Source organism: Abramis brama, assembly GCF_963993115.1.
Source record: "Abramis brama genome assembly, chromosome: 12".
Taxonomy (NCBI): Eukaryota; Metazoa; Chordata; class Actinopteri; order Cypriniformes; family Leuciscidae; genus Abramis; species Abramis brama.
Genome location: NC_139974.1, coordinates 38,203,763 through 38,226,105, shown reverse-complemented (window position 1 = coordinate 38,226,105; position 22,343 = coordinate 38,203,763). Strand labels below are relative to the sequence as shown.

Sequence of the window (22,343 nt, the reverse complement as noted above, 5' to 3'; positions counted from 1 at the left end):
TTAGGGTAGGAAATTTACAAAATATTTTTATGGAACATGATCTTTACTTAATATCCTAATGATTTTTGGCATAAAAGAAAAATCGATAATTTTGACCCATACAATGTATTGTTGGATATTGCCACAGATATCCCCGTGCGACTCGAGACTGGTTTTGTGATCCAGGGTCACATATAACAAGTGAATTCTTAATGTCAAATTTTGAGGTATGTTTTGTTTTTTTGTTTTCGGCAGTACCTGCGGCTGGCCTCCTGCATTGTAATTGTTCTCACGCTGTGCATTTGATCCCCGTACTGGGTGATTCCTCACCATCTTTGGACACAGAATGAGATTCAATGACTGCTAGTACTTCACAGCATCACACAACTCTCTTACATTAATACAAGGAGAGACAGAAAGACAGTCTAGTGAGCTGCAACTCTGGGTGAGCTTTGCAATAACAGAGGTTAGTTAAAAACAGAAAAATATCAACACAAAAGCAGAAGATGCAGCAATACCTCAGGAGAGGCAAATCCCAGATACTCCCAGTCCCACGTCCCACCAGCAAAACTGCAAAAGAGGAGAAAATGTTTGCACTATTATAATGTATATAACTCTTAGAAAAAGTACCGTGGCTGTAGTAAACTATATTTTGGACATGGTACCAAGGTAATGTCATGATTTTGTGGACATTAACCATAGTAATATCATAATAATATAGATATTACTTACTTGAAAACATGCCATGGTGCTACTATAGTAAATGCCCAAAAAACATAGCCAGGGATGCAAAATTATCAGAGGTTAAAAAGGTGATATATGACTATATACTAATAATAATACTAATGATCATCATTATTATTATAGCAATAATACTATTTATTACAATAATAAATAGTTACTATGGTACAGTAGTACTACAGTAAATATTATTTAGTCTTGTAATATAAAATAGTAATATAAGAGTATTTAATTATTATTATTAATAATAATAATTATTAATAGTAAATAGTAAATCGTTTATTTATTTATGATTTAATGCCATATCAGCAACAATGTCTATATTCATGACAATCAACAGTATTTAAATTTTAAAAAATACAATACTAATATGTATGGCTGTCTTAATTAATTTGCTTTTTAAACATTAAACCATAAGAGATTTTATTTGGGCAGAAAACCGCAGGGAGACCGTACAGCTTTTCTTTTGTTGACAACAGATCTAGAGAGCGATTTTCGCCAAAAGGTGACGGGTCTGTCTCCTCGATGGCAACACACACGTGTTTACCTGCGGCGCGGAGCCTCGGGGGAATCATTAGGAGCGACACCTCGAGCCACAGAAGCCAAGAACTCCCGTCTCTTCTGCTGCACCAGAAACGTGGCACTGATGATCTTATGGCGAGGGGTGCGGAGGTAAGGCCTGTTCACCTTCTGAGCGAGGTCTTCAGTGACCATCTCTAAATCAGTCTGTGAATGGTGGAAAGAGAAAAATCATAAGAGCATGTTGTGCATGAAAACTTCACACCAAAAAAAGTTGCTTTTCTTAAAGGGATAGTTCACTCAAAAATGAAAATTCAGTCATCATCAATACAACTTTCGTTCATCTTCAAAACACACATGAATGTATTTTTAATGAAAACTGAGGGATTTCTGTCCCTTCATTGAAAGTCAAAACTCTTCAGAAGCTTCAAAATGTTAATAAAGTGATCGTAAAAGAAATCCATATGAATCAAGTGGTTTAATCCAAGACTTCTGAAGAGACACGATCGCTTTATATGATGAACAGATTTAAATTTACTTTAATTCACATATGTACAAACACTGATCAGCAAACATACATAGAGCACTCAAATATAGTAAAAGGAAGCTCAAGAACCAATGAGTTTCATTCTCGCTCGTCAAACAAGTATGGTTGAGCTTCCATTTATGTTGGCTGATTAATATTTACAGACAGGGCTTGACATTAACATTTTTGCTCACCAGCCACTGTGACTAGTGGCTTTCCAAAGTTACTAGCCATTTAGCATTTTCACTGGCCACAATTTTGACAAAAATGGTCATATAGATATTTTTACTATTAACTCATAATTTAGCAGATCCACAGATCCATTAAATTGTTACACATGCGTTTTCTTTCTCAACTGTTTACATTCACTTAAAACATAACTGACTGTGTTTGCGTGAATACTCACCAAGACCGGCATTTTACATTATTTTGTGTGTATTTGACTGTTTAAGTGCAATAAGCAGTGAAAAATAACTTAATTTAGTACTGAGAGGTGGCTTTATACGCGCACTTTTGGTGTGAGCACAAAATCTGCGGGAATGAGTAAAATGATGCGCAATACGCACAATAACACGTCGAAATTCAAGCCCTGTAACACCAACAATATCATTAGGAGCAAATGAAACGAGTGAGTGAGGAGAGGCGGGTTCGTGTGTCACTCGCTGTCAGAAAGAGAGAGAGAGAGAGAGAGAGAGAGAGAGAGAGTTGGTATTGTGTATCTATTTTGCGAGAAATTAGTATTGGAAGCATTTCAGATATTTCAGTATCGATTTGTATTGAAATTTTTTATTTATTTTTATTTATTATATGTCAAATTAAAACCTGCCAAAGTGTCTAGTAGGAGCGACTGCGTTAAACGCCACTCCTTTTGGCGGGGTTGACGGGTGTTAATGTCAAGCCCTGTTTACAGGTGAAGAAAAGCCTAAATTAAATCTGTCCATCATATAAAGCGAACAAAACTAACATGTCTCTTTAGAAGACTTGGATTAAATCTGCTCCATTCATTTAGATTTTTTTAAGGATCTCTCTATTAACTTGTGTCAGAGTTTTGTTTGAATAGACTTTCAATGGAGGAACAGAAATCCCTTAGATTTCATTAATAAAACCTTAATTTGTGTTCCGAAGACGAACAAAAATCGTATGGGTTTAGAACGACACAAGGGTGAGTACATAATGACAGAATTTTCATATTTGGGTGAACTATCCCTTTAAGCAGTGAATGAATATTGATCTCAGAACCTGCATAAGTTCAAATATTTCTTTCTTTGTGCTTTTGGGCTCCAAGAAGAAACTATATGGATAAGAGCACTTAAGGATGCGTCGGGTCTTGAGAAGTTCATGCACACCGTCCTCAATGAACGTGGTGTCAGGTGGGGCTCTGTCCCCTTAAAGAAACAGATACATTGACATTTTTATATATTCATATTATTCAAAATGCACCATACATCTGTTTATAATATTTAAAACTTTTGTAAAGTGTGTAAAATATGTCTGACGAGGTCTGATTAATCAAATTCCTACTCACTTCCAATGAAAGCTTTGCTCAGTTGCTCCATCTTCTCTTTGGCTGTTTTCAGGAGTCTTTCTTCTAACTAGTTTAAAGGAAATCACCTGTGATGAGTGACTGTCAACAAAACTGGAAATGTATCAAAGACATTCATTACATAAAAATTGCTACCTGGTAACTGTGTTCGTGGTTCTTGTATCGTGTGTAATAATGCATAAAACAGTCGAGTTCCTGAAAACTCTTGTGCTTTTTTTCTGCCTGCGAGACACAAAACATTAAAGCAAGAGTGACTCCCAACTTCAAGACTGAAATTCAAGCTCATAACCACCAAAAGTGATGTCCAGAGGGGATATTTGTTTTTAATAACCCTACAAGTTCGATTAATGCATCAAAATATTTTATGTATTTTAAATATGACGGAAGAACAAAACACTAAACTTGGTTAAGGTATTTATCAGACAAAATTATTTGGCAAAAAAAGGTAAATTACAGCTACAGGTTTTATTTTACCATGCAAAAAAAATGCACAGAAAAACAAAGATCTCACAGAAAAAAGCATACATCAGCCCTATTCAGACGGGATTAACTTTACAAGGGTAGATGGAGTAATGTAATTTTGCCACAGGACGTCTGTAATATTAATGGCCAATTCGCACGGGATAAGAGATCTCAGTAAAACTAGCAGAAGTGGGAGGAGTAACGTTAAGTCGATTTACACATCGCCGTCACTCCTGTCGTCATGTGCGGATTATATCCTGATATCACGTGCGCAAACACATATAACCTATATATATATATATATAAAACAGTTATATCCAGTCGAACGATTAATTAACTTCAGATTGGATTGTGTTGGTAATTGGCACTTACCTAATGCTAAAAGATGTTTCGTGCCTCTAACAAGTGCTTTCGATCTTCTTTCTGATCTGAATGGTGTGTGTAAAACACTTGAGTTTTGCCACAGACTCGTTCCAGCGTCTAGAACGCGACTGAATGCTTTTTCAAGCATCTCCATACTTAAAAAAACGCGGAAAACTACTTTTAAACACGAAATGACAAAATATTTACGTACATATTTACAGCGGGTCTATTCGCACGGGATTAGTTTCACCTGAGGTCATTTTTCCAGACATTTTTACTGAAGGTAAAAGTCGCCGCAATCTTTCCTGACATTGTCCGTGATGATCACTGAGATGCACATTCGGACGGGACTAAAAACACAGAGAAGCTCTGGTAATTATCACTTTACTCCACCTCTCCATGTTAAACTAGTCCCGTCCGAATAGGGCTATTGACTACAACATAATCACTTATTAATATTTCATTGGTTTCTTTGTATGACAAAGAAACCTGGCCAAAAATAATGTTTGCACAATTTGGCATGTTTCATTGTGTTATCACAAATAAAACTATTGACTACGCAATATGCATACAAAATCTTTAACAACGTTTTTTAATAGGTGAAGATGTCAATTTTCCTAGACCAGACATTAGTTTTGGCTCCTACTGTATAAAGCAGAACCTATTTTGTAACTTTTTACACATGAGAAATATAAGCCTTGAAAGTAAACGTTTAGTCTTTTGAGACTTTATTCACTAAAACCATTAATGGCAGTCCACAAACAAATCACAAAAGCTCCAAGTAAATGCATTCGTTGAACGGCTGCCGTGTGTGTACGAGTACCTCCACGGTCATTTCCTTGGACTGTTCCTCCACCTGTTGGATGACCTCGTAGCGCGTGCATCGATAGTATCCTCCGGTAGAGGAGCTGTGTTTCTTCCATTCCTCAAGACAAATCCAGCAGAAATCATACTTGCACTGCAAAGAGATCGAGATGAGAACGGAGAGCAAGACAGAACTTATGAGCTCACAATATTCCTCATTTAAATAATTAATATGCAGAAAAAGGGGGCGGGGCCTGGTTGAGTTAGTTAGTAGTGTGTTGAAACTGGCGGTTATGGTAAGGGGCGGGACATTTCCCAAACACACTCAAAGTTGACCAATCACAACACACTGCTCCAGCCAACCAATCAGAGCACATTGTGTTTTTCAGAAGGAGGGGCTTCATAGAGACAGGAACTAAACAGAGCGTTACTGACACTGTGACAATATGAGAAAAATATGGGGGTTTTTTTATATTCAAGCATGAAAACCTATTCTAGTAGAGGCCAAAAAACAAATCAAGACTTTGTGAAAGGGCATAAACCAGGTTGTAGACATTGACATAAACCATCAACAGATTTAAATCAGCATAAATGTTACTAAACAACAAATGAGTGTGCTAAAAGAACCACAGATTAGATGGTACAAGACCCTTTGTATTTGACAATATAAATAGCCGGCACGAGTGAGCATTAAACATTCGTTTTGTTTTTTTCACAGGATGGTGGTGTGAATAGCTTCCCCTTCCCCCTGCGCCTGTCAGACAGAGCCTTAGTTAAGCCTTCATTAAGAAACCAGTAAGGCAGAGCGGAGGTCATATCCTTTGTTCAAACACCTGCTCTGACGTCAAAGGGTCGGTTTGCATCACACATGCATCTTGTGTCATGGACACACACGCAAAGACACACTCCTATGATGTCTGAAAGAGATTTTATAATGAGGACTTTGTGCATTACATGATAGCTTATTAGACAAATACTATGTAAATGTTAATTTAATGCCTGTGCAATTTAGTTGTCAAGACCATTATGAAGGGAGCTATTAGTTTAAGGTCCAAAAGCATCCCAAAAAAATCATCAGTTTAATAAAATTTTCCAGTGTTGAGTTTCCTCTAGCTTGGATACAACATGCCATTAACATGACAAAAATAGATATTTCTAGATATTTAAAATATGCCTGAATGGATATACCTATTTTCATGTACATGTCGTTTTCCAAGAGTGCTATTATTGCTTATCAATAGAATAGCTGGCCATGTTGTGTTTAAAATGAAATTTACTCAATTTTAATTTCTTGTTTGTAAAATATCGTTTAAATCACTATTGTTTTTCATACTAAATAACATTGCAAAACTGCAATTAAACTCTACATACAGTATATAAATTATCTACTTCAGTTTCTTTCAGTTAATTGATTAAATGTATGTTTTTTTTACATTAATGGACAACATGTTGTGTTTTTAAATGCTTAAAAAACAATGCTTTCATTGAGGTAAAAATGCCCTTGATACATTTTTAGGAATCAAATATTGAACCTTAATAAACGTGCCCTGTATGTGTGATTACCAAGTTCTCCATTGAGGATGTCTGACCTTTTTAGTCCATAATGTAACAGTTGATAATTTTAGCGGGCTGACATTCGAATGGCTGCAGATTTGTTTTTTTCCACATAAGCCATTCTGTACTGACCTTCGAGCACTGCATGTGATTACAGCCTTCGTTTTTCTGGATGGGGGATTTGCAGTTGGCACAAGGTTTGGAGTTGGTGAGCAGCCACAGGCAGTTGGCAGCATCTTCATAAGCTTCGCTCACACCGGCCACTGTTAGAGACAGGGAGGAGCTCGATATCAAAACCTACAGCAGCAGGTTATGTCCTGAACATCCATTAAATAAAGATGCAGGTCAAACGTTAATGCATGCTGAGGTCATTTGATTAAATGCATGGTCTGGAAGAACGACACAAAGTCTGGAGTTCCTACGTTCTTCAGGCTTCATTTCAGACACCTTCTGCAGCCACATCTTCCATGTCTCACAGTCACAGGGTTCATGAGCATCACCAAGACACTCCCTGAGAAGAAAACCAAGAGGTAAACATGGCATTTTGTAGGATGCACATTAACATCTGGCGAATCTCACGAAAGCTGTCAAGAATGTGTCCATGTCATATTTTTCTATCAAAATCAAAAGAAATAAATAAAATAGAATTTAAATAAAAGTTCATTTTTTTAAATCATTAGGGGTTTGTGTATCCACCAGCCCACCCGAGCTCCCATTACTATAATAAAAATCACAACAACAAAAAATACTACAATGGAAAAAAGGTACAGTATTATGCTTTACTTTGAAAGCATTTTTATTAGATTTTTTTATAAATTTCAAGAGTCTCTGCATGTAAAATGTCAGGAGACATTATAGTAATGGAAATGGGGGAAAGGGAAGAAATCGTTTTTTGTTTTTTTTTAACAATTTTAAGATTTTTTTTTTATTTTAAGGTGAAACGTGACCTTACAAAAAGTGGTTTAAACTTTGTTGTATGGTTTACATTGCTTTAAGACCCTACAATAACATAAATATATCAGACCTACAGTAGTAAGTGTGACTGAAGACGAAGAAATTATGCATAGATAAAGGAAACAGCTGGTTAAAGAGGACCTATTATGCTTTGTACATGTTTAACTTTCTTTAGTTTGAGGATGAAAAAGCTCTGCATAGTTACAAAACACAAAGTCCCTCCAGCGGGAGTTATTCTCTATATCAGTGTCTGTTTCTGAACTCCTGAAACGCCTCCATTGTAGTCTTGAGTTTTCTTCTGGGAACAAACATGTCACAATATTCCTCATTTAAATAATTAATACGCAGAATAAAGGGGCGGGGCCTGGTTGAGTTAGTAGTGTGTTGAAACTGGCAGTTATGGTAAGGGGCGGGACATTTCTCAAACACGCTCAAAGTGGTTGACCAATCACAACACACTGATCCAGCCGACCAATATTTCAGAAGGGGGGGCTTCATAAGTATGGAGCTATTCTTGTGCCAATAAAAATGAACGTAGCTTTTCAAGAAACTAATGAAAATATAAATTGAAACTAAATAAATTATCTCTAAAACTGAAAAAGAATAAATCGCAGGCAAATATTTTGACTTCGTTTTTAATACACTGCATGTTTTGCTAACTGTTTCTCATATTTCAATCGCTGATCTGAACTTACAAATGCGCTTCCAGAGTTTTCATTTACGCTTCTGAAGTTTTCGTTTACGCTCCCTGAGTTTTCGTTCGCCGTTCTGACACATTTCTCTCGTGGGGGCGGGGCTAGTAGCAGTGTGTTCTCATTGGTTACTGAGCTTTTGATTGATAGCTTCGTGACCTGGAAGTGAAGACGTCAGTGGTGTGTTTATGTGTGGATGTGAGCGTCTGTAATCGCAGCTTTCTATTTCATTTTAGTGATATTAAGTTTATATCTGTATTTATTTGCTGCTACACTATATTGTTGAGATGATCTCTTATAGAAGGAATAGTACAGACGAATGATATTTATCATTAGTCATCGTCGCTATATCAGGAGGATACTGGATAACGTTAGCCTACTCGTGGTAAGTCTGATTTTTGTTTTGTTTTTAATACTATACTAATACTATTTATAATACAGTACTGGCTTTTTTCAGGTGGAGAGGCATTTTAGAGCTCAGTGAGAGCCCATAACATTATACAGCTGAGCTGTGTTGTCTTGATTTAACTGTTAACCCAATCATTACATGACTTGTTAATCTACATTCGGTTACAGTCTTCGATTAGATCATATTTCCCCACAGCCACCCCAAACAACATTGAGCTAGAGTACTGTACAGTAGCCTATCTGTACTGTATCAGTCAATGACTGATGCCATAGGACGAGAGCGCTGTCAATCACTGCCTGATTTAACTTTGGCAATGTAAAGCCTTTTTTACCATGCCAATAAAGCTATTTAAACCTGAATTTCTCAATTGCTGATTAATTTGCAATGCAAAGTTTTTGAAAGAGGAGAGACACGACTTGACCACAGACCACGTCTCTGTTCGTAATATGTAAACACTCAATTATTTTGAAGTATCGCCCTGGTTGCAATATTTATTCTGATTACTTTTGTGTGATAAAGATGACTGATAAAGCTATTATATGTATCTAGTATGAGTAACAAATTGCTTTTTCTGTGTCCATATTTGACTAATAATAATGAAAAAAGTGCACTTCAAATGAACATTTCTTTGACAAATGTTAAAGCTTTAATAGTCTTTAATAATAAATATATGTCCAAATTAAAAACTTAATACATGCAAGTAATTATGACTGAAAACATCCAGCAACTAGGGAATACACATCCATATGTTTATATATAGGGCAATACAGCCATCTACTGGTTACACAACAGTATTACAGATGATAAATGCTGCATGACTCCGAGGTAAATATTTAGTACTGTAAAATCCCTTAAATATAAATATAATAAATATTTTAAGTCTGCAACTTGTTACTGTATGGGGAGTTCAAAGCAGTTTGTATTGTTAGATTATAATACATTTCCTCTCTCATTTTCCAGGGAGTGGAGCAACATTTCCATAAACTAAATTCTGATGCTGACACAGAGGATGGAGTGATAGTACCAGAGATCCACTGTCCCTATCAGACAATAATCTTACTCTGTTCAGACACATCACCTTTGAATGACTGGGATCTTGATCTTCAGACACCTGATTTATTTTAATATACACTAGCAAATATTTCAATTTCCTCTAGATTAAAACAAACACAGTTCACAAGTACACAAGAGGTTTCACTTTATTCTTATTAATCTATGCTGATCTTGGATTAGCATACCAATAGCATATGAATGTTGAGGAGATAGTTCACCCAAAAATACAATTCTCTCTTATTTTGCTCACCCTCATGCTGTCCCAGATGCATTTTACTTTCTTTCTACAGATAAACACGAATTAAGATTGTAAGGAAAGTAATCCATCTCTGCGAGTCCTAAAGACGCTTTAAACCACACACAGTGAGCGTGACGGTAATCCATGCAACCTCAGTGGATGAAACAATGCTTTCTGAAGTCAAACAATAGGCTAGATAAAAGAAATACTAATAATGTAAACTGTTTTAACTATTAAAAATATTACGTACATGGGTTACAATCCACTTGTATTATGGACTCACAGAGATGGATTATTTCCTTAAATATCTTTGTCTATGTTTATGTCAAGAAGAAAGTCATATACATCTGGGATGGCATGAAGGAGAGTAAATGATGAGAGAATGCTCATGTTTTGGGTGGACTATCCTCGTACTGCTTGCAAGGGTGTAGATTTGGTTTGAACATTGGGGGGGTTGAAGTTTGGGTCTGCATATTTTTCATGTGATCATGGTATAAATATTGGGGGGGTTGTAATGCATAGATTTAAAGATTTAAATACAGATACCTAATACCTAATCAGAGCCTAACATGCAAAAGAATCATCAGGAATAAACAAATATTCTCCGAAAACATTGGACACTACAATATTTTAAGTATTATATACAGTACTTTAATGTGCAATTACACCTGAATAGACTGAATAGATCTCTTGTGCTCCTAAAAAGCTTCTGCCAACTAAGTAGTAGCAGCAGGTAAATACAGATAAAATTAAAAAACAAACATAACTTAATATCACTAAAATGAAATAGAAAGCTGCGATTACAGACGCTCACATCCACACATAAACACTGACGTCTTCACTTCCAGGTCACGAAGCTATCAATCAAAAGCTCAGTAACCAATGAGAACACACTGCTACTAGCCCCGCCCCCACGAGAGAAATGTGTCAGAACGGCGAACGAAAACTCAGGGAGCGTAAACGAAAACTTCAGAAGCGTAAATGAAAACTCTGGAAGCGCATTTGTAAGTTCAGATCAGCGATTGAAATATGAGAAACAGTTAGCAAAACATGCAGTGTATTAAAAACGAAGTCAAAAAATTTGCCTGCGATTTATTCTTTTTCAGTTTTAGAGATAATTTATTTAGTTTCAATTAATATTTTCATTAGTTTATTGAAAAGCTACGTTCATTTTTATTGGCACAAGAATAGCTCCATACATAAGTCGCGTTTGCATTACCCTTAAAATTGCGCAAATTGAAATTGCGAATTGAAAATACGCCCAATGGAAACACGTCAATTTCCCAAAAACTCCCATTTATCGCAAAAAAGTTTTTCCGCTCGCATGAGGAGGTTTTTCAGGCAATTCGAAAAAGAAATATTTCACAAAACTGCAATGGAAACAGTTTTTGCGCATTTACAGGTCACCTGGCGTAGATGACGTGGTGTGTTTGGACAGAATACGAGACAGAGTTCTTTATTAAATTCATATAAGACAAAAGAATTACAGGAATAGTGGATTCTAAACCTCAAATAAATGCCACAATCAAAGACCTCGAAGCAGATCTGAGGGAGAAACACCCAGAAACACCTCATATGTGCCGCTCACAAGTATAAGGGTCGTTCCTTCCATTAGGCTAATGCTTGGAAAACACACATACATCTCCTTCGATTAATAATAATGGCTAGTGCAGTGGCCGGGATATAGTACATAAACCTACCAACGTCCGTTGCCATGGTTTTTGGATTTACTTATCGCGAGAAGAAGTTTTAGTCGCATAACATCGGTTAATGGAAACGGCTTCATTTCGCAATAGTTTTTTGTCGACATTTAGAAAAAAAAAGGGAAAAAAAAAAGAAGAAAAAAAAATCGCAAACGTTTTGCGCAAATCTGTAATATATATAACCTTTATTTAAACAGGAAAAGTCCCACTGAGACACAGTCTCTTTTACAAGGGAGTCCTGTATTTTTCTCATGTATATATAACCTTTAAAAAGGTAATGGTAAGGTAATGGAAACGCGCCTATAGAGACAAGAGCGTTACTGACAGACTGTGAAGAGAGGAGCTGCAACAATGTGAAAAATATGTTTTTTGAATATACAAGCATGAAAACCTTTGTAAAAGGGCATAATAGGCCCTCTTTAACATACCAGCAGAAGAGATGGCCTTTCCCACAGTCTACAGCGGGGGCTTTGAGCAAAGGGAAGCTCCGAGAGTCAGAGGCTCCAGGTCCTGGTCTAGTCAGTCGTACGGCTCTTTCACATCTGGCTACGGGGCACCAGCGAATGGCAGTATTATTATCCACAAAAGCCTGGAGATGGAAAGAAATGTGTTGAAACACGCTATTTGTTTTGGATGACGTAAATGACCCAATACCCCAAAACCAATATGAATCTTTAAATCATCCAAATCAAATCGACATGATATTTACCCAACAATCAAACATTTGACTTCTGAGCAAGTGTGTTTACAAAAGCTTTTCCTGCTCAAACAATCTCTGGCAAAAACTCAACCAACAGCAGGACGCTGTCAGCATTTTGATTCAAAGCCAGCATCAGACAGTCTATGATAAGAGAAAAGAAATGGCAGCTCTGAAATGGTTTCCAGGGCTTAGTGAGCTCCAATTGTACCTTAATGTCAAACTGCAGGTAGCGCTTATCCATCTCTCTGGAGACAACACTTTCAATGACCTCCACAGGAACCAGCTGGAAGCAGTCATAAGCAGGGCAAAAGATGTTATGTGCTTCCCCTTCCTGGATCTTCAGATTCAAAAACCTGACATCCAGACAAACAGTGTTTAAAGGTTATGAATATATGGATCATAAACAACTCACAATATAGTGCAATAGAGTGCTTTTTCAGTGGAAGTGTTTTTCTATTCATTTTCTCCACAGGACTTCACAACAGCATTGCTTTTTAAGCAAGAAAAATAAAAATGATCCCATGAAGCACTGCGAAAGCCATAATCAAATAGGAAATGGTAGTAAAATATTTAGCTACTGACTTATAGTAAGTGATTATAAGTATAAAAGCTAATATATTTGAAGTTTATTGCAAACTAATCCAGGGCATTCAAAAGTTAGATTTTTTAATGTATTGAAAGAAGCAATTGGTTGATCAAAACAACAGCAAAACCACTAATAATGTGAAATATTGTTACCACTTAAAATATTTTCTATTTGGATATATTTGAAAATGTCAAGTTTTATTTATATAGCGCTTTTCACAATACAGATTGTATCAAAGCAGCTTCACAGTATTAAATTAAAATAATACATCAATGCTTGTTTCTAGTAGAAAACGTCCACGTTTGGTAATGCTGATCAATAGTATTGTTGATTGATTAATTAAATTAAATATCCCCAATGTAATTTATTAAAATGTAATTTATTCCTGTGATCAAAGCTGAATTCTCAGCATCATTACTCCAGTCTTCAGTGTCACATGATCCTTCAGAAGTCATTATAATATGCTGATTTGCGGCTCAAGAAACATTTCTGATTATCACCAACGTTAATATTTAAAATTAATATTTTTGTGGAAACTTTTTTCAGGATTCTTTGATGAACCAATTTCAAAAGAACAGCATTTATTTGACATTTGTAACATTATAAAATGTCTTTACTGTCATTTTTGATCAATTTAATGCAGTCTTGACAAATAAAAGTATTAATTTCTTTAAAAAAATAAAATAAAAATCTTACTGACCACAAACTTTGAAACGGTAGTGTAAGTAGTTAACTGTAATGGATGTATTATGATGACAACTGAACACAAACATGATCTGAGCTTGTGCTTTAAAACAAACTTATATTCTAATGCTTACCCTTCCCAGCATGCCCGGCAGAACTCGTGTCCACACGACATGTCCACAGGGTCCTCAAACACAGATATGGTGCACATGCAAATTCCACACTACATGGGCATAAGAAACATTGAACAGACTGTCAATATGTTTTCATGATGAAGAATGTGGATCATGATCACAGAGATGAATCTAACCAGAGCAAGGCCGTCCACAGGAGACAGCAGGCTGATCTCATCAGGCGAGGTCACGGAGGAACGAGTGGTTCTGGGAGTTCTAGGTGAAGGCAGAGTGTCCCAAGCATTGTAGCCACTCGGTGGGGGAGTTGGCATCTGAACACCTGAGCGCTGGCAGCAGTCCTCAGCATTGGTCATCCAGTCCTCCAGAAGTTTCTCCCTGTCCCAGTCTGTACAGCAGAAAAGGGTTCCCACACCTTGGTTAACTTCCAATTCAAGGACCTTTCAAGGACTCTCCAGGTCCAATACCCTCAAATTCAAGGACTTAATTTGGGGACACATTTATTGTGTCCAACAGCAAACGTTGAGGTACCATCGTAGTTGTGCGCGCGTGAACGTCATGGCAACGTACAACACAAAGTACCTCACGCGGGAAACACTTAACATAACACGTAAATGCGCGTAACTAACGTAAATCAAGCAAGCTAGTATGCATAGGCCACGAAGTATTGGCGAAATAACACCTTAGCGGACCGGAGGGAATAATATGGAAATTTTTCCAGAAAACTTCTTGAACAAAATAAATTCAAGGACCTGTATCTATGTATGTTTATTTTAAAAACCAGGAACCCTGGTTGACACTTACTGACAGGTAAAACTTTCCTGTAATGCAGTGGTTCTCAGCATTTTTGACTTACAGGCATAGTCAAACACAATGTTCATAGAAAATATAAAATAAGGGAAGAGATTTCCTCCAATATTTTGGCCAGAATTATGAAGCTTCTTGTTTTTAATATTCTTTATAACCAAACTGGAAAGGTGTACTAAAATGTGTTTTTTTAATATGCTTGAATGTTAAAAAACACATTTTCCCCATGTTCTCCATTGTTGCAGCTCCTCTCTTCCCAGTCTGTCAGTAACGCTCTGTTTAGTTCCTGTCTCTATGAAGCCCCTCCTTCTGAAAAGCACACTGTGCTCTGATTGGTCGGCTGGAGCAGTGTGTTGTGATTGGTCAACCGCTTTGAGTGTGTTTGGGGAAATGTCCCGCCTCTTACCATATCCGCCAGTTTCAACACACTACTAACTAACTCAACCAGGCCCCGCCCCTTTATTCTGCGTATGTTTTGGGCAGGAATTATTTAAATGAGGAATATCTGTGACATGTTCGTTCCCTGAAGAAAACTCAAGACTATAATCAAGGCACTCCAGGGATTTCAGAAATAGTGCGCACTGATATAATATGCAAACATCACTCAGTATAAGGTCAGACATGCCTTCAGAATTAACCTTTAACATCCATTTTTTTAAATCACATAGGCCTACACCTGATATGCTTGATGCGTTAAAAGCAATTTATTCCATGTAAATCTGAGTTTTTCTCCAAAACAGCCATATAAAATTCAAACAGAATTCAAAAAAAATATTATATTAAAGTCTGCATGAAAAAAAAGTTGCAAAAGTGTTTTCATCCCTATATATTTGAGGGAAATGGCTTTCAAATGAGAAAATAAATGTAGGGCGGGGCTTGATTTTGTCCATTGGTAATTGTTTGGATGGTTGTGGTTTGCTATTGGTCGATCTCATGTGAGTGACAAGTTCCCCCGCACATTTAACAAAATAATGATGAGCACAGCTAAATTATTTATAATAAATGCTGCGATATTCCATAAAAACTTAAGATTTGCCAATTTTGACATCATGGTGACTTAAAGCAAGGCTTTTTATAGTTTGCTCAGTAACAAAGACGAGCCAAACCCTTTTGCTTGTAATATCTTGATGAATGAACGATCTTGGAAATTGACCAACTTTGGCATATAACTTTAACTGATCAAATGGATCAGCTGGCACAGTGACAATCCACTGCAATATATTAACCACTTCATCTCTAATCTCTTATAATAAGTACTGCAGCAGTACTATGGTACGTGGATGTTATCAAATTATACTTTTACATGGCACTACGTAATGTTTCACAGAATACCATGCACATGTCTAAAAGAACATGGTAAGACCAGCAGAGCCTTTTATTGTGTGTTCATAAAGTCTTGGGATTCACTTGTAATGCAATTGTAAAATTTAATGCATATAAACGTAGCGTTCTCATTGGCTGACGTGGCATTGTTTGATTTTAACAGTAGCTGCAGTACATCCATACCGTGAGCTCGCAGAAGCGCCTCAGCCGTGAAGAGAGGAGCCTGAAGCATGTCCGCCGTCTCCACTATCAACATGTCTTTCAGTCGACGCAAATCCTGAAGTTTCAATCCCTCATATGGCTGGAGAGAGAGAAAGATGAAGGGATAAATGACAGGTTAAAAATGACACGTGTGAAGCAAAGAGGTGATGGGAAAAGAACTAATAAAAGCTTTTCTTTTTAAACTTCTATATTGCTAGGTCTGTCTGGAACAGCAACACAAAGCAATCATGAGTCTGTCTATCCGCTTTTGATTGATGTAATATCCTGTGACATTACATTACCAAGCTGTGATTTATCTTGAGCCCAATTCTTCAGTGCACACCGCACAGAAATAACAGCGAACATGCACACAGAAACTTTAACCTATATTATATATACACTCACCTAAAGGATTATTAGGGACACCATACTAATACTGTGTTTGACCCCCTTTCGCCTTCAGAACTGCCTTAATTCTACGTGGCATTGATTCAACATGGTGCTGAAAGCATTCTTTAGAAATGTTGGCCCATATTGATAGGATAGCATCTTGCAGTTGATGGAGATTTGAGGGATGCACATCCAGGGCACGAAGATCCCGTTCCACCACATCCCAAAGATGCTCTATTGGGTTGAGATCTGGTGACTGTGGGGGCCATTTTAGTACAGTGAACTCATTGTCATGTTCAAGAAACCAATTTGAAATGATTCGAGCTTTGTGACATGGTGCATTATCCTGCTGGAAGTAGCCATCAGAGGATGGGTACATGGTGGTCATAAAGGGATGGACATGGTCAGAAACAATGCTCAGGTAGGCCGTGGCATTTAAACGATGCCCAATTGGCACTAAGGGGCCTAAAGTGTGCCAAGAAAACATCCCCCACACCATTACACCACCACCACCACCAGCCTGCACAGTGGTAACAAGGCATGATGGGTCCATGTTCTCATTCTGTTTACGCCAAATTCTGACTCTACCATCTGAATGTCTCAACAGAAATCGAGACTCATCAGACCAGGCAACATTTTTCCAGTCTTCAACTGTCCAATTTTGGTGAGCTCGTGCAAATTGTAGCCTCTTTTTCCTATTTGTAGTGGAGATGAGTGGTACCCGGTGGGGTCTTCTGCTGTTGTAGCCCATCCGCCTCAAGGTTGTGCGTGTTGTGGCTTCACAAATGCTTTGCTGCATACCTCGGTTGTAACGAGTGGTTATTTCAGTCAAAGTTGCTCTTCTATCAGCTTGAATCAGTCGGCCCATTCTCCTCTGACCTCTAGCATCAACAAGGCATTTTCGCCCACAGGACTGCCGCATACTGGATGTTTTTCCCTTTTCACACCATTCTTTGTAAACCCTAGAAATGGTTGTGCGTGAAAATCCCAGTAACTGAGCAGATTGTGAAATACTCAGACCGGCCCGTCTGGCACCAACAACCATGCCACGCTCAAAATTGCTTAAATCACCTTTCTTTCCCATTCTGACATTCAGTTTGGAGTTCAGGAGATTGTCTTGACCAGGACCACACCCCTAAATGCATTGAAGCAACTGCCATGTGATTGGTTGATTAGATAATTGCATTAATGAGAAATTGAATAGGTGTTCCTAATAATCCTTTAGGTGAGTGTATATTGGGCTGTAAATCGATTAACAAATAGATTTATAAGTTAATTACACAATATGCTGATAAAGTGCAAATAATTGCATCAGTGTTTAAATCAGTGTTTGTTGAGAAAAACTTGCATAGAACCATTCAAGGACCATTTAAAACTCTTAAAAGATTTTTTAATGTTTCTTTTTATCAATGTTGCTTAATAATTTGTGTGGAAACTGATCGCATTTCTTTTCAGAAATCTTTGATTTTTTTTAAAAAAAAAGTATTTATTTGAAATAGAAATCTATTATTATAGATTAGCCTATAACATTATAAACTGACACTTTTGGCCAATTTAATGCATCCATGCTGAATAAAAGTATTAAAATTCTCTCTCTCTCTCTTTTAGGATACTAAAAAAATAAAAAAATAAAAATAAATAAAAAATAAATAAAAAAAAGAAGCAAATTTTTTAAAAATAGAAATCTTTTGTAACAACAATATACACTACTGGTCAGTAATTTGGGGTCAGTATTTTTTTTTCTTTCTTTTTTTGAAATAAATCAATACTTTTATTCAGCAAGGATGTGTTAAATTGATAAAAAGTGATAGTAAAGATGATTTATATTATTAGATTTTTATTTTTATTTTTTTATAAATGCAGTTCTTTTTAACCTTTTATTCATCAAATATATTAGGCAGCAGAACTGTTTCCAACACTCATAATAAATCAATGATTTCTAAAGGATCATGTGATAGACTGGATGTCACATGTGACACTGAAGACTGGAGTAATGATGCTGAAAATTCAGCTTTGCATCACAGGAATAAATTATTTTTTAAAGTATATTCAAAGAGAAAACTATTATTTTAAGTTGTAATAATATTTAACAATATTACTGTTTTTTTCTGTATTTTTGATCAAAGCAGCCTTGATAAGCATTAGAGACTTCTTTCAAAAATATAAAAAAACGTAATGTTTCCAAACTTTTGACCTGTACTGTATATGTATGTCACAGTATCTAAACCACCACCGTACCTCTCGTCGGTCAAGGGCGGCATACTCTGCTTCGATCTCCTGAGCTCCAGCATCCTGAGAGAAAACCATCTGAGACTCCAGACTGAGCGCCAGCTCCTTGTGATGCTGTTTCTCCGCACAGTCACACGGCGTCTCCCTGTCCTCGTTCTCCACGAACAGATCTGCATCGTTCTTCACTAACAGCTGTAAAACACAAGACTAGCCCTTAGCCCAATGTTATGATCAATCATAGTATCCTACAATTAAAAACAGAAAAGTAATCTTGTATGGTCCTGGAGTTTTAATGAGTCTAAGACTAAACTCTTAAAAATGTAGGGTTTTCGCAGAGATGCTATAAAAGAACCATTTTTGGCTCCCTAAAGATCCAGAAATCTTTTTTTCTTACTCTGAAGAACATTTTAATAATAAGAAGTACTGTTTTCCACTATAAAGAACCAATGGAAAGTTCCATGGATGTTAAAGGTTCCTTATGGATATCTATTATGCTATTTTAAAGGCTCCTAATGTTGTTTTGGAGTCTCCTACAATAGGTTTACATGCATCCAAGGTCACTTTAATTTTCTCATAAAATATATCGCAGCATCAGCTCTTTTCTCAGTGTCTAAACGGTTCGATAAAGGACTCAGTCTCTCTAAACCCCGCCTTTCTGAGAGCCTACTCTGCTCTGATTGGTCAGATGGCCCAGTCTGTTGTTTACAACGTGTGTCGGAAACAAAATGCTCATTACCATATCTGAATTTCAGCCCTGAATCTTCCTCAGCACTTGTTTAAACAGTGATGCGAACAGTAACGATGGTGTCGGTTTTACCGTATCACTTCGAGCCCGAGTCCTCATCCTTTGGAAAAGCATCAAAGTGGATTTGCTTTCGCAGCAGAAAACAGCGTCTTCTCGACATGTCGACAACACGAACCAAACTCTTCCAGGCCTCAGCTACAACTACAGTGTTTGAGGGGGCGGGGCAAAGTAGACATTGTTCGCAGGCAGCCAATGAAGACCATAGGCTGGCATTATGCAAATGTATTACAAACCTACATATGTTCGTGCAGGAAGTAAGATTGGAATTACTGACGACTCGTTTCATTTGGAAGACAGTAACTCCATTTATCTGCACTTTGATCTTTGAAACTTTGCAGACCTTTTATATTCTTTTACAATCAGCTACAAGACACACTGCATGAAAGTAATATCCGAAATAGCATATGGGGCACTTTAAAGGGTTAGTTCACCCAAAAAGAAAATAATTCTGTCATTAATTACTCACGTCACTCGTTTCAAACCCGTAAGACTTTCGCTCATCTTTGGAAACACAAATGAAGATCTTTTTGATGAAATCTGAGAGCTTTCTCTCCCTCCATTGACAGCTACGCAACTACTACTTTGGCACTTCAAAAAGTACGTAAAGAGATCGTAAAACTAATCCATATAAATTGAAAGGTTTAGTCCAAATATTCTGAAGAAAATCAATCGCTTTATATGATGAACAGATTGAAATAAGGCTTTTATTCACATATAAACTTTGATCAGTGAACATAAACAGAAGCTCAACCGAACCTGCTTGACACACAAGAACAAACCTCTTGCTGAAGCTCAAACGTGCTGCGTAACACGAGAATGAACCTCATTGGTTCTTGATGAAGCTCCATAGTGATGCATAACACGAGAATGAACCTCATTGGTTCTTGATGAAGCTCAATAGTGATGCGTAACACGAGAATGAACCTCATTGGTTCTTGATGAAGCTCAATAGTGATGCGTAACACGAGAATGAACCTCATTGGTTCTTGATGAAGCTCAAACATGATGCGTAACACGAGAATGAACCTCATTGGTTCTTGATGAAGCTCAATAGTGATGCGTAACACGAGAATGAACCTCATTGGTTCTTGATGAAGCTCAAACATGATGCGTAACACGAGAATGAACCTCATTGGTTCTTGATGAAGCTCAATAGTGATGCGTAACACAAGAATGAACCTCACTGGTTCTTGATGAAGCTCAATAGTGATGCGTAACACGAGAATGAACCTCATTGGTTCTTGATGAAGCTCAATAGTGATGCGTAACACGAGAATGAACCTCACTGGTTCTTGATGAAGCTCAATAGTGATGCGTAACACAAGAATGAACCTCATTGGTTCTTGATGAAGCTCAATAGTGATGCGTAACACGAGAATGAACCTCATTGGTTCTTGATGAAGCTCAATAGTGATGCGTAACACGAGAATGAACCTCATTGGTTCTTGATGAAGCTCCATAGTGATGCATAACACAAGAATGAACCTCATTGGTTCTTGCTGAAGCTCAAACATGATGCGTAACACGAGAATGAACCTCATTGGTTCTTGATGAAGCTCAATAGTGATGCGTAACACGAGAATGAACCTCATTGGTTCTTGATGAAGCTCAAACATGATGCGTAACACGAGAATGAACCTCATTGGTTCTTGATGAAGCTCCATAGTGATGCGTAACAAGAATGAACCTCATTGGTTCTTGATGAAGCTCAATAGTGATGCGTAACACGAGAATGAACCTCATTGGTTCTTGATGAAGCTCAATAGTGATGCGTAACACGAGAATGAACCTCATTGGTTCTTGATGAAGCTCAATAGTGATACGTAACACGAGAATGAACCTCATTGGTTCTTGATGAAGCTCAATAGTGATGCGTAACAAGAATGAACCTCATTGGTTCTTGATGAAGCTCCATAGTGATGCATAACACAAGAATGAACCTCATTGGTTCTTGCTGAAGCTCAAACATGATGCGTAACACGAGAATGAACCTCATCTGCTTCTGTCTCTAACAACTGGTGTCAGAGTTGTTGAATAAATTTAATCTATATATCTATATATTTAATCATATAAAGTGATCGAGTCTCGAACCGCTCAATTCATAAGGATTTGTTTAATGATCTCTTTATTCACTTTTTTTTTTTAAGCATCAAAGTGGTAGTTGCGTAGCTGTCAATGGAGGGACAGAAAACTCTTAGATTTCATCAAAAATATCTTAATTTGTGTTCCGAAGATGAACAAAAGTTTTGTGGGTTTGAAACGACATGAGGGCGAGTAATGACAGAATTTTCGTTTTTGGGTGAACTATCCCTTTAAGAGTGAAATTACACCACATAATACATGCACAATTTCAAGGCCTAAACTACATAATAAAGTACAAATCTTATTACCTCCACACAGTTCTTCATGCCAGCAGCCGCTGCGTAGTGCAGGCAGGTGCTCTTTCTGTTGTCGGTGGCGTTGACATTGGCTCTCTCATACTCGCCCATGTCCAGCTTGGCTCCGGTCCACTGCAGGATCATCTGGAGGCACTCGGCCCGGTTCTGTTGGTCCTCTTGTGGGCGGCTGATCCGCGGCTGAAGCGCTCCTTCACACAGCAGGATCTGCGGGCCCATACACAGCAGGTGCAGCGCCGTCTCATTGTGAACGTTGCACTTGTTGGGGTTTCCATCTTTGGAGAAAAGGAAAGACCTGCAGGATAGGAACAAAGGAATGGAACTAGAGTAAAGTACAAACTGTAATTAAAAATTACATATAAGAATACAAATTACAACAGCAAAATAAACAGTAGATGCTATGAATCAAAATGCAAAAATACTGAAGATTAATAGTGTACTCTTTGTGCATATTCATTTTGTGCACAATAATTATTTTGATTCAGGCTGATTCTTAATGAATCATTTAGACTGATCTGTAAACAGCTTTATCTGATTCTTTGGAAATAACC

General features: G+C 37.3%; 1 protein-coding gene across 2 annotated transcripts in view; it reads right to left on the bottom strand.

Moving 5' to 3' along the window:
* The window catches only part of ankib1a (ankyrin repeat and IBR domain containing 1a), a 39,053-nt gene that overhangs the window by 6,368 nt on the left and 10,342 nt on the right, over positions 1-22,343 (bottom strand). The window contains exons 3-18 of one of the 2 annotated variants that reach the window (XM_084130803.1): positions 21,787-22,087; positions 18,601-18,783; positions 15,955-16,072; positions 13,821-14,029; positions 13,645-13,733; positions 12,449-12,593; positions 11,969-12,129; positions 6,914-7,002; positions 6,624-6,754; positions 4,957-5,091; positions 3,444-3,530; positions 3,291-3,357; positions 3,005-3,150; positions 1,268-1,446; positions 498-549; positions 238-312 (exon numbers count right to left, since the gene is read on the bottom strand). In XM_084130803.1, the coding sequence (XP_083986929.1) occupies positions 238-312; positions 498-549; positions 1,268-1,446; positions 3,005-3,150; positions 3,291-3,357; positions 3,444-3,530; positions 4,957-5,091; positions 6,624-6,754; positions 6,914-7,002; positions 11,969-12,129; positions 12,449-12,593; positions 13,645-13,733; positions 13,821-14,029; positions 15,955-16,072; positions 18,601-18,783; positions 21,787-22,087 (2,167 nt within the window). The remainder of the gene's footprint in view (positions 1-237; positions 313-497; positions 550-1,267; positions 1,447-3,004; positions 3,151-3,290; positions 3,358-3,443; positions 3,531-4,956; positions 5,092-6,623; positions 6,755-6,913; positions 7,003-11,968; positions 12,130-12,448; positions 12,594-13,644; positions 13,734-13,820; positions 14,030-15,954; positions 16,073-18,600; positions 18,784-21,786; positions 22,088-22,343) is intronic. The other variant, XM_084130804.1, reaches the window with a different exon arrangement.